This window comes from Myotis nattereri (assembly GCF_964212035.1).
Source record: "Myotis nattereri genome assembly, chromosome: 6".
Classification (NCBI taxonomy): domain Eukaryota; kingdom Metazoa; phylum Chordata; class Mammalia; order Chiroptera; family Vespertilionidae; genus Myotis; species Myotis nattereri.
Genome location: NC_138081.1, coordinates 27040629 through 27054530, shown reverse-complemented (window position 1 = coordinate 27054530; position 13902 = coordinate 27040629). Strand labels below are relative to the sequence as shown.

Genomic DNA, 13902 nt, shown 5'->3' with positions numbered 1-13902 from the left:
TCTTAAGTAAATCCCCGCAGCTCTACCTTCAAAATGTATCCAAATTCATCTCCCCGATTTCACTGCCACCACTCTGGTCCCAGCACCACCAATTCTTACCTGTATGATAGATACTGCAGCAGTACCTCCTCTCTGGTCTTCCTGCTTCTACTCTTGCCTCTCAGGTATGCTCTCACTGCATTACTTCAGAAATCCTTCTAAATAAGGCAGAGCACACAACTTATTCTCAGAAACCTTCAATGGCTCCTCATTTCAGTCAAAACCAAGATCTTTAAAAAGGCCTCAGGAACTTCCTCTATTACTCTCCTAGCTCAGTGGTCGGCAAACCGTGGCTCGCGAGCCACACGCGGCTCTTTGGCCCCTTGAGTGTGGCTCTTCCACAAAATACCACCTGCGGGCGCACGTACAGTGCGATTGAAACTTCGTGGCCCATGCGCAGAAGTCGGTTTTCGGAAAGGAGACAGACGAAACAAGTATTCAGGACGAGTGTGGATGGGAGAGTTGGAAGGGGTCGACCTCAGCGAACGTACCTCAATCAGATTGAGGACGTTTTTAGCAAAGGCCAGCTTAGGAGTACCCTAATTAAGTTAATAACAATGTACCGACCTACATAGTTTTAAGTTTAAAAAATTTGGGTCTCAAAAGAAATTTCAATCGTTGTACTGTTGATTTTTGGCTCTGTTGACTGATGAGTTTGCCAACCATTGTCCTAGCTCATAAGAGCCTTCCTGCTTTTCCATATATATATATATATATATATATATATATATATATATATATATATATATATATATATATATCAAGCTGACCTTTAGATCTTTTCACCCTCCATCTGGCGTTCTCTTCCTCATACATATTTCCATGGCTCACTCGGTCAACTTCTTCAGGTCTTTGCTCAAGTTCATATGGTCAGGGTCCTTCCAGACCACCCCACTAAAAATAAGCCTCCCACCCCACTGTCTTTCCCCTCCCTATATCCCTTCATTACACTTACCACCATTGGGTTGGCTCGCTTATTATCTGACACTCTAGCCAACCTCCTCTCCTCCAGTGTGTGCTCCAGAGTGGGCTTTGTTTTGCTCACCAATAAACCTCAAGTGCTTAGAACAGTCAGTCGCTGGCAAATAATTAATATTTTGTGAGTGAATGAATGAGTAAATGAATAAAACAAAAAGATAAGCATCGTTGTCAATGTTAGACACGTTTACTTTGGTAATTTATCCATAACTTTCTGTAATGTTATCCATTGATTAAATCTTCCCTCCCCTTTGTAGCTAAATTCAAATAATAAAAAATTTAAAAATTATTTTTAATTGCTTAACAGGTAAAACACAATCACTGACAATTAATTAAAATATTAAACAATTCAATTACCTTTGTAAGGGTCATGATGAAAAGCTGCTTCATAGAGCATCAGTGTACCTCACACCTGACTGTGGCAGCTCTGGCACAAAGGTGTTGTTTCTTCTTCCCCACATCTGTTTAGCCACACTTCTTTCTGGAATGTCCTTTATGCTTCTCACTATTGTGCAAGCTCCTGCAGGTGTCTCTAGCAGCAGTTCTCAACCTGTGGGTCGCGACCCCTTTGGCGGTCGGACGACCCTTTCACAGGGGTCACCTAAGACCATCCTGCATATCAGATATTTACATTACGATTCATAACAGTAGCAACATTACAGTTATGAAGTAGCAATGAAAATAATTTTACGGTTGGGTCACAACATGAGGAATTGTATTTAAAGGGCCAGAAGGTTGAGAACCACTGCCTAAGGTCTGGCTCAAGGATTACCTCTAAGGCCTTACTTGACCACTTTAACATACAAATTAAAAGCACAACGTAGTCATTTTGGAAAAATGACTGGTAAATTCTCAAGCTATAATCTCTACTTAAAAAATATATACAAGTAGATAGAATAGACCTGATATATATGTATATTATAATATATTTTTATTGATTTCAGAGAGGGAGGGAGAAGAGAGAGAAAGAAACATCAATGATGAGAGAGAATCATTGATCCGCTGCCTCCTGTACTCCATACTGGAGATCGAGCCCGCAACCCAGGTATGTGCCCTGACTGGGAATTGAACCGGCGACCTCCTGGTTCATGGGTCGATGCTCAAACACTGAGCCACGCTGGCTGGGCTAGACCTGATATCTTAAAAAATAAAAACACAAATTGATTTCCAATGTGGGTTGAAAAGACTATACTGTAAAAAGACTATGCTGTAATAAAAAAATATAGCAATGCTATTTCACACTAAAATATGTAACTGCAGAAAAAGAACAAAATTTTAGCCATGACTTTTTTCTTTAAAAAAATTATAGAAAATTTTCAACTTGGTAAGCAATTACTACTCAAAAATTTTGGGGTAACATTTCTGGTCAAATGACATGAAGCATATATATAAAGACAGTATAACAACCCTTCTTAGTCTAATTATGTGATATTTTATTCACAATGGGGACCTCAACATTTAAAAATTAAATACCAAACATAGGAAACTGAAAACAATTTAATGAATAAAAAAATGAAGATACATATGAAATAAAAATTTTAAAGGGTTAAGGAAGATTATTCCTGAGTAGACCTGGAACATTATTTTTTTTAAAGATTATGTTTACACAAATATATAAAAAAGACTATTATTATTAAAAATAAGTTTAATTTTATGCAAGTATTTTGACAACATTCCCTTTAAACAGTAGGTAATGCAAGTCACATAAAAGTCTAAGCAGGTAAAAGGAATAGAAAAGGTTTCTTTTTAATTATTTCAAAGAAATTAGGGTATTCTTTTTATTCCAGCAATGTGCTTCTCTAAGTAAAGCAGGAATTACACCGCTGAGTGAAACCTACAAAGAACAGTGCTCGTAACACTTTTAAACTGTTTCCTCGATTAGTTTCTATTACTGTCTTCTAATAATCATAAACAGAGAAATCAGAGGTAATCATATACATAGATTAGTGCCACATGAGAAGTAGAATTTACAGAAAAACTAACCTATGGCAGCTTTATTTTCATTTTCACTCCTAAAAAAATAAACTAGAATCACCTATACTGTACAAGTAAAGAAATAATGCTATTTGGGAAACATATAAACAATAGTCAAGAGCTTTTCTATTTTTCAATTCTTGTAACCTAAATATATAGGAATTCCAAGTTAACTGGGAAACTGTCATACCTCTAATAAAATACATAGTTTATATATTTGTATTAACATGTATTTTATTCCTCTACATTTTTTTAAAAAAACACAAAAATACAAAGCAAATATAAAATTTTGAACATGAGAAAGCAAAAAAAGCAGTGTTCCAAATACATCTGTACTAGTTAGTAGATTGCTGGCCTTCTTTAGAAAACAAATTCAAGAATTCATTATCCTGAGTATCTTCAAGGCTACTTGATGCTGTGTGGTAATATCTTTAATTACATTTCCTCAAGGCTTCTTCTAATAGCTTCTTCTAATTCTACATCTGCATTAAAAAACAGAGAATTTTAATATTTAGGGCAGAAAACTAATAAACACGTACTTTATTTAAGTCCCATCAACTACATCTGTCTTTTAAAGATGTAAATGAAAATCAAAATGGAGAAACTTATGGTAACAACTTGGAAGTTTCTCCATAAACTTTGAATATTTCAGAAAATGAGAACCTGGATATAACCTCAAACTGAGTTATAACATATATGAACTTAATGTGCTAAGGAACTTTCAAGTTTTTTCCACTTAGGAATGTAGATAGTTAACAAATCTCTGAAATCACTGATAGGTAGTCACTAAACATTAAAAAAAATCCATGCACTTATTTCCAAAAAGACTTGATGTAATGCATATATGACAAAATAGAAATAGGCAAAACCATGAAATGGTAAAATCTCACAGGCCATTAAAATTTGTTTTAAGCTTCCTAGTCTCTAAGGCAAAGAGTGAAACTCATGGCTACATATATAATGTCTTCTGAGAAGCCTATATTATATTAGAGGCCTGGTGCACAAAATTTGTACACGGTTAGGGTCCCTAGGCCTGGCTGGCGATCAGGGGCAATCAGGGCCGATCGGGGCCTTCTGGCTGCCAGACAGGGCCTTTCTTTGTTCCATGCCACCCCCCGGTGGTCAGCGCACATCATAGCAAGCGATCGAACTCCCAGTCGAACTCCCGAGGAGACAATCTGCATATTAGCCTTTAATATATATAGATACACATATGCATTTATTGAACAAATATTATTAAATGCCCACTGTATATCAGGCACAGAAATACAGTAGTGAACAAGAGACATTTTGGGGTTCACAGGTCTCTCCATTTCCTCCTTGAGAATGATGTTAACGACCAGGAGGGTGAAATTAGGTGTCAATTTCTTAGCTTTCCTTAGCCTCTTATACTAGATTTATCTTATCCCACCCAGTAGATTGCCTCTCAAAGCCTACTTGGTTCATAGGACCAGTGATACCTTTAGGATGCAGCTATACATACCTTCCTGAGCTGGGACACTGGTGTTATGTTGTCTGTAGTTTAAAATACTATAAGCTGGTATATACTGTGTTTAAGTTAAACCTAGGTTCTAGGTCAGTGGTTTGCCCTCAGATGAATTCAGAGAGATGAAGAAGTACAAAGAAAAGCCAAAAGGTTCTCAGCAAGGAGAATTAAAATGACAAGATTTATAAAGATATGAAAACTCATTATGAAGTTATAGTAATTAAGAGTGTGGCACTAGTGCAAGAATAGATGAGTAGACCAAAGGAACAGCTTAGATATCTCAAAAACAATTTCCATAAATATATGGAAACTTGATTTATAATAAAGGTGGCACTACAGAATGGTGGGAAAAGATGGTCGTTTTAATTTAATAAATGGTGGTGTATCAAAAAATATTATGAAAAAGAATGGTAATTTGGAATGTATTAAAATTACTTTTATTCATCAAAAGACACCATTAAGTGAATAAAAAGGCAAACCATAGAGTGGGAGAAAATATGTGCAATACATGAAACTTGTGTACCCAGAAAGAAGTGAAAGATTTTTAACCCAGAAAAAGCAATAAAAAGATAATCTAAAAGAAAACTGTCAAAAATTTTGAAAAGGCATTGACAAAACATTGTGTCAAAATGGTAGTGAAATATAACTCAGCAGAAAAAATAGAAATTAAAACCACAAAGAAATACCAGTATGTACCCATCACTAACTAAAATTAAAAAGACTAATTTACTTCAATGATTAGTGAAACCTTAGATCAATGAGGATTCATATACGCTACTGTAAGAAAAGAAATTAGAACAATTACTTTAGAAAAACTACTTGGCATTACCTACTAAAGTTGAACATAAGCAACTAGGTATATATTACTAGAAATGTGGACATACGTACACCAAGAGACATGTACAAGAATGTTCATTTAAGTATTACTTATACTATCTGAAAAGTACAAACCAAATGACTACAAGTAATAAATAAATTGTGATATATACATAAAATAGAATATACAGGTATCGGAAATGAACAAACCAAAACTATATGCTAACATCTGGATGAATCTGTAAAACAATGTTAATTGAAGGCATTCAAACATAAAAGAATATAGACCATGCCTTGTTGTCCAACTATGATGAACACAGTAAACAGAACTAATCTCTAAGATAATTAAGATGTATGGATTAGCAGAAAAAGATATTAGCAAAGTTACTAGTATATTTTCACGAACTTACGGATAAATGGATAGAAAACCTCAATAGAGTAATGAAAATTATGAGAAAAAACACAGAACTAACTAGAACTTTCAGAACTGAGAAATACAATATTTGAAATGGAAAATTCACTAGGTGGGTTTAACATTAGAGGCAGCAGAAAAAAGGGTCAATAAAACGGGAAGGTTGAAATTACTGAAAATGAAGAAAAAAGATTGGGAAAAAATGAACAGATGTGTATTTATGCTGTCTAACACGTGTGTAATTGGAGTTCCAAAAGAAAAGGAGATAGAAAGTGAGGCAAAATTGTAAAGAAATGATAACTGGAAATTTCTAAAAACAGGGGGATCCTATAAACTTACAGATACAAGGAGCTAAGAAAACTCCAAGCATGATAAATAGAAAGACAACTCCACCTAGAGAGACTTTTAAAAACTGCTAAAATCCCAGGACAAAGAGGAAATATTGAAAGCAGCAAAAGGAAAAAAGAAAAAAAGACACGCTATACATAGGGGAATAATAACGCAAGTTAGAGTGATTATCATAAAAAAAAACAATGAAGGCCAGAAGACAATGGAATGACATTTTTAAAGAGCTGAAGGGAAAAGTATTAGTCAACCTGAATCCTAAAGTCAGAGAAAATGTCCTTCAAGATTAAAGGAAAAATAAAGATGTTTTCATACAAATGAAATCAGAATATTCATTACTAGCAAAACTGCATCTCTTTAGGCTGAAGAAAAATAAAACCAGCTAGAATATCTAATCTACTGAATATCACTGGAATAGCACACAAATATTCATATAAAAGAATCCTACAGAAATAAAAATATGTAATAGAATATTATGAATAACTTTACATTGATACATTTGACAGTTTAGGTAATATGGGTAAATTTCTTGAAAAACAATTCTACAAAACTCACACAAAATCTGAATACTATATTTGTCTATTTTATATATATATATATATGTATATATATATATATATATATATGAAAATAAATTTATTAGCAAAAGAATTATTAGGAAAAGAATTCCTAGAAATTGTCCAGCTAGCAATTTAGTGGTTGAGCATCAACCTGTGAACCAGGAGGTCGTAGTTCGATTCCTAATCAGGGCACATGCCAGGGTTGTGGGCTCAGTCCCCAGTGTGGGGTATGCAGGAGGCAGCTGATCAATGATTCTCTCTCCTCATTGATGTTTCTCTCTCTCTCTTCCTCTCTAAAATCAATAAAATTATTTAAAAGAATAAAAGAATTCCTAGAAATAAACTCCACCCAAGATAGTTGCACCAGTGAATTCTATAAAACTTTTAAAGAAGAGATAAAATCAGTCTTGGGAGTAAATTCAACAAAATGGCAGCTCCAAAAATCCATCCCTGCACAGAAACATTGAAACGCAAGCAGAAACCATCAGAAACAACTTTGTCAAAAGTCTGGAAAACACTTAAAGGTTCACAGCAATGAAGCAGATACTGGCATTTTTACTTGCCTTTTTTTTTTCCCCACTACCTCCTTGTTTGGGACCCTAGTCCATTATTCCAGATGGAGCACAGTAGAATTTACTCACAAATTATTGTGTTTGTGTTCTAATCTGTCTGGGGGCTACCTGAAGGAATGACATAAGGCATTCATCTCTATTTTGTCTAGCTCAGAACCCACTCAGGACAGAAAAGAAGCAGGCATTGCACAACAACATTGTAAGGTTAAAAAAAAACCCACAGACTGGGCAAAAGATTATGGTTGAGACTGTTTAATACCTAGGAGGAAAAGCCGTTAAGAAAATTTCTCCAAGAAATTAGGAGGGAGAACCAAGATGGCGGCATAGGTTAACGCCGGAGTTTGCTGCTTTGAACAACTACTTCAAAAGTGAAACCAAAAAACGGAAGGGACATCACCCAGAACCACAGGAACGCTGGCTGAGTGGAAGTCCTACAACTAGGAGGAAAGAGAAACGCATACGGACACTCAGAGGAGGTGCAGTGCTGAAGTCAAATTCTGAGGTGCGGAGTGCGCGGGGCTGGCGGCGAAGGGCGCGGTTGGCGTTTTCAATCGGGAGGGAGTCGCAGACTCTGAGCTCCAGATACAGGCGAGTCTTTAGGGACCCAGACTCAAACGGGAGAAGCGGGACTGTCTGGCTTCAGTCAGAGCGAGTGCAGCTTTCTCTCCGAGGTTTGCAGCCGTTGCTGGGACTCAGAGAGGCAGAGCCCCTGGGGACAGGACTGAGAGCGGCCATAACTGCTCTCTCCGGCCCACCCTGTTGATCCTGTGTGACCCGCCCCGCCCAAGCCCTGCACAAAGGCATTTGCCGGATAGCCTCAGGCAAACGCCAGATTAGCACCTCCCTAGAGGACAGAAGTTCTCTCACTGCTGACACAGCTGATTCTCATAGCCACTTGGCCTGGAGGTCAAACCCTCCCTGGAATTAGCTACAAACAATCAAGATTTAACTATAAGACTGCGAACAAAGACCACTAGGGGGTGCACCAAGAAAGCATAAAAAAATGCAGAGACAAAGAAACAGGACAAAATTGTCAATGGAAGATATAGAGTTCAGAACCACACTTTTAAGGTCTCTCAAGAACTGTTTAGAAGCCGCCGATAAACTTAATGAGATCTACAAGAAAACTAATGAGACCCTCGATCTTATATTGGGGAACCAACTAGAAATTAAGCATACACTGACTGAAATAAAGGATAATATACAGACTCCCGACAGCAGACCAGAGGAGCGCAAGAATCAAGTCAATGATTTGAAATGCGAGGAAGCAAAAAACACCCAACCGGAAAAGCAAAATGAAAAAAGAATCCAAAAATGCGAGGATAGTGTAAGGAGCCTCTGGGACAACTTCAAGCGTACCAACATCAGAATTATAGGGGTGCCAGAAGATGAGAGAGAGCAAGATATTGAAAACCTATTTGAAGAAATAATGACAGAAAACTTCCCCCACCTGGTGAAAGAAATGGACTTACAGGTCCAAGAAGCGCGGAGAACCCCAAACAAAAGGAATCCAAAGAGGACCACACCAAGACACATCATAATTAAAATGCCAAGAGCAAAAGATAAAGAGAGAATCTTAAAAACAGCAAGAGAAAGAAACTCAGTTACCTACAAGGGAATACCTATACGACTGTCAGCTGATTTCTCAACAGAAACTTTGCAGGCCAGAAGGGAGTGGCAAGAAATATTCAAAGTGATGAATACCAAGAACCTACAACCAAGATTACTTTATCCAGCAAAGCTATCGTTCAGAATTGAAGGTCAGATAAAGAGCTTCACAGATAAGGAAAAGCTAAAGGAGTTCATCACCACCAAACCAGGATTATATGAAATGCTGAAAGGTATCCTTTAAGAAGAGGAAGAGGAAGAAAAAGGTAAAGATACAAATGATGAACAACAAATATGCATCTATCAACAAGTGAATCTAAGAATCAAGTGAATAAATAATCTGATGAACAGAATGAACTGGTGATTATAATAGAATCAGGGACATAGGGAATGGACTGACTATTCTTGGGGGGGAAAGGGGTGTGGGAGATGCAGGAAGAGACTGGACAAAAATCGTGCACCTATGGATGAGGACAGTGGGTGGGGAGTGAGGGCGGAGGGTGGGGCGGGAACTGGGAGGAGGGGAGTTATGGGGGGGGGGGGGGAAAGAGGAACAAATGTAATAATCTGAACAATAAAGATTTAATTAAAAAAATAAAATAAAATAAAATAAAATAAAAAAAAGAAAAAAAAAAGAAAATTTCTCCAAGAAATTAGGGCATTCAAAAGCACTTATGTGTACTGAGGAATTTATGAAGCCAGGCACATGCTCAGGACAGGGTGCATGCTCAGGAGACCCTAAACTTTCACTGTATGCTCAGTGAGGGGCCCCAACACCATGCCAATATGTAAAGACGGGAGAGATTTTTTTTTTTTTTCAGTTCCTGGTCTTCAAGGAAATCTCTGTCAAAATATTAGCTGAACACACGCTAAAGGAACAGAGGTTTCAGTGACCAGACATGACAAAGAATATTGTTTTTACAAAAATGGTTGGGAAAACTGCAACCTTCAATAATCAAGAACAGCAAACTCTGGAATCAGATTTCCAGAAGTACTACATTATAATATTTGCATACCCAGTTTTCAACAACAACAAAAACACAAAGAATACAAAGAAACAGGAAAGTATGTCCCATTTAAAGAGGAAAAAAACTGAGTTAAACTTCCCTGAGGAAGCCTAGACATTGAACTTACTAGCCAAAGACTTTAAATCAACAAACTTAAATATGTTGTAAGCAATAAAGTAAACCATGGACAAAGGAAACCAGGAAAACAAAGTTATTAAAAAAATGTTATTTCATAATTATTTCATAATTTCTCTCTATTGATATTCTGGAGCTAAAAAGTATAACTAAAATGAAAAATTCATTACAGGCGTTTAACAAATTTAAGTAGGGGGGAAATATCCAAATTTGATGAATGATATAAATCTATATATCCAAGAAGCTCAACAAACTCCAAGCAGGTGAAACTCAAAGATCCACACTGAGACAACATTATAGTCAAACTGTCAAAAGCTAAAAATAAAAGCAGCAAGAGAGAAGCAATTTCTTACATGTAAGACATCCTCAATAAGATTAATAGCTCTTCTCACCAAACACAATGGAGGCCAAAAGTCAGTGAGATTAACATATTTACTAACATATTTACTACATTTTGTTGTAGTAAAGTACTAAAAGAAAAGGGGAAAAAAAGTCTATATCCAGCAACACTATTCTTGAAGAATGGAGGAGAAATTAAGACATTCCCAGATAAATAAAAGCTAAGTGAGTCTACTAGTAGACCTGCCCTAAAAAAAACCCTAACAGAAACCCTTCAGATTGAAACAAAAGAACAATAGACAGTAATTGAAGCTATATGAACAAATAAAGACACTTGTAGGAAGTATGTCTTTGTTTTTTTCTGTGGCTAAGTCTATGTTTCTCCTTATCTCCTTTGTCTCTGGCTTCATTTCATTCTCTTTGAAAGAGAGGTAATTATGGAAATAAAAAAGAATACTGTAATAGGAATTAGAAGACCTATATATAAGTCATGCCCCAATCACTTTGAATCTGTGAATCTGAAGGCAAATAACTTAATGTTTAGAGCAGCAATTTTCAACCAGTGTGTTGCAAAAAATTTAAAACATGCAATACCTATTAAGTCAGGGGCACTGACCTCTTTTCCCTTAGGTTGTCAAATAAAAAAATGACAACAGCCAACACAATAGCCCTCTGGTGTGAATGGAACAAAATTATGGCTTTTCGGGGGGAGGCGGGGGGGGGGGGGCGGAATCAGATTGGCAAAAAAAGTTTTTTGGTGTGTCACAGATTTTTAGTAATTAGTTTATGTGTGCCAGAGATGAAAAAGGTTGAAAATTGCTGGTTTAGAGAGCTAAGTTTTTATGTAAAATGAATGTTTTGCCTTTTACAAATTTTTAAGATTAAGAGCAGTTGCAAAAGTATTAAATTTTTCATAAACATTAACTGAATCAAAAAATGAACACACTACTCTCTTAGCCTTTCTTTGGTCTTTAAACTGGCCACATATGGTGTTTTACTATTTATATTATAATATTAATAATTACATTGATAACTTATTAATTGAAGGAACTCTTAAGGCAAACTGCTGACATTTACAGAAAGGCGGTTTTGCACTGGCAACCACACACATGATGCTGTCCTCTTTCTATTTTAGTGATTTGAGTCAGAATACCTCTGTTAAGTAGGCTTATTTACAAAGCAAACCTCAGATTTGGTGAGTAATGATGATAATAATAATAATGATCAAAATCACAATAATAGCCATAGCAATCAATACCATGTGTCAAGTTATTCTAATAAAATAGGTATGCCAGTATTCCCTTTTTTATTTTGTGTGGGGGTTTTTTAAATCCTCACCTAAGGATATTTTTCCATTGATTTTCAGAGAGAGTGGAAGAGAGAAAGAGAGAAATGTTGATGTGAGAGAAACACATCGATTGGTTGCTTCCTGCATGCACTCTAACCAGGGTCCGGTCCGGGCTGGGGAGGAGCCTGCAACCGAGGGACATACCCTTGACCAGAATCGAACAAGGGACACTTTGGTCCGCAGGCCGACACTATCCACAGAATCAAACCAGCTCGGGCAGTATTCCCTTTTTTAAATGAGGAAACTGACACAAATGAAGTTAAGTGACTTGCCCAATAGTACATAACTTATAAGTGGCAGGGCTGAGTTTTAACCCAGGCAGCCCAAGTCCAAAATCTGCACTGTTCACCACACTATTTGGGCTCTATTTCCTATCTGGTATACAAAAAAGTTACTATCTTTATGATTGGCCTGGGTAGTCAGAGACTGATTAGCCTATTGAGAAAACAAAAAATATGACAAGTCATGGCGGGGGCAGATGGGAATAGGGGAGCTACCTTTCCCCAAGGTAAAAAGCCACATGCAAATTTATCCTGACTTCTACCACCATTTGTCAGGCATGTATTTTACAGTGTTGTGTTAGGAAGGGAAAGAGAGACTTGAGAATTTATTTTGTTTGAGTTTTGCTATCAGGTCTGGACCAGAACATCACTTTGCTTTCATGGTACTAGGTTAGCAAAATCAACTAAATTCTCCCCAACCAAATGGCCTCAGTCTTAATTTCCCTTATCCAATTACAGAGAGATGAGTCTTGGCAGCTCTAACATGCTTTAAGTTTCTTATAAGTTTATTCATTCAATTTAGTGCCAAACACTGTGTTAGATGCTGTTGAAATAAAGGTAAATAAAACATGATCCTACTACCCCTTGAGGAGCTCATAGTTCAAAAAAGATGAGAGACACAGATATGTTTATTACTTTTAGAGAGAGGGGGAGGGAAAGAGAAAGAGAAACATCAATGTGAGAGAGAACATCTACTGGTTGCCTTCTATATGTGTGCCAACTGGGGATTGAACCTGCAACCTTTAGGTATATGGGAAGACGCTCTAATCATCTGAGCCATGCTGGCTTTGGTCAGACCAAAATTTTTTTAAAGCCACTTGGTATGGTACAGAGTGAGCCTAGAGGAAGCAGGAGTTAGCGCTCTCTAAAGATGGAAAATTTAGGAGAGGCATTGACCATACAAAATTGCTTACACAAATAATAATTATATATGATTCAACCTAAGAGTTAACATTTGAGCTAGTTCCTGTTGGGTAAAAGAAGAAGGGAAAGTAAGGGTATTAGAGGAGAGTGCAGAGGAGATCAGATTCCTTAACTTACATGGAACACTGTACGCTTCTCACTTTTATTATGTATAATAAATATAATAATGTATATAATCATTATATACAATAAAATATATGTATAGCAGCAAGAAATGAAAGACAACACACCCATAACAACACCCTTTTGATTTTTCTTAGGCAACTACTTAAAAGTATAAAGTACCTTCTCTTTCATCCTTTAATGATAATCCATTTTCAAACTAAGGAATCACAAAAATGTAAAACCTCTCCAAATCTCCAAACCATATAATACATTACATAGATTATGCTGGAAATTCTGATACATATTCAGTTTTTATACATCTCAGAATTTTCTGGATTAGCTAGGAGCCCACAAAACTGTAAAGGCTCCCCAAATGTGGCTATTTAAAAGTTATAATTTTGTCTGGCATTTTCTATGGGACTGGTGTGTGTGGCAAATAAAGGTTGCAAAGTCTGAACTATGTAGATGCTCAATGATGTTTATCTTGTAATGTCCTTGATAAATAACTTAGCAGTTTTTATTTAAAAATCATAAAAGTTCTTTCATTTGTTTAACTCATTATTATGTGGCTGCTATGCACTAAGCTAGTCCTTTGAAAGACCAAGATGGGGATAACAACTTGTCAAAAAGCTTGCTTCCAATTAGGCTGCAGATTTACTTTGCTGAACCAGTAATTCTGGCTGCAAGAGAGAGGTTCATTTTCTACTTCATTAAATGGATGAATCAACTCCACTGCCAGACTCAGATTCCCAAATTCCTGAGAGTACAAAGCTCTAGTATGGTCTCAAACTAATTTCATTACATGAGAGATCAAGCAAATACACAGAAAACAAATCAGTTAGGCCACTGTGTGTGCTTGTGTAGCCACATTTCCCTCCGTACGTTCGAACTGCCACATTCTCACTCCTACTGTTGTCCTTTATGTCGAAGATACCAATGTAAAGTATCAGTGAAGCTTAAAGTATTTTCAAAA

General features: G+C 36.5%; 1 protein-coding gene across 1 annotated transcript in view; it reads right to left on the bottom strand.

Annotated features, from left to right (window-relative positions):
- Positions 1 to 2744: 2744 nt before the first annotated feature.
- Positions 2745 to 13902, bottom strand: part of ZNF451 (zinc finger protein 451) — an 86290-nt gene continuing 75132 nt past the window's right edge. The window contains exon 15 of the mRNA XM_081094145.1: positions 2745 to 3473. Within this exon, the coding sequence (XP_080950271.1) occupies positions 3427 to 3473 (47 nt within the window). The 3' untranslated portion in view covers positions 2745 to 3426. The remainder of the gene's footprint in view (positions 3474 to 13902) is intronic.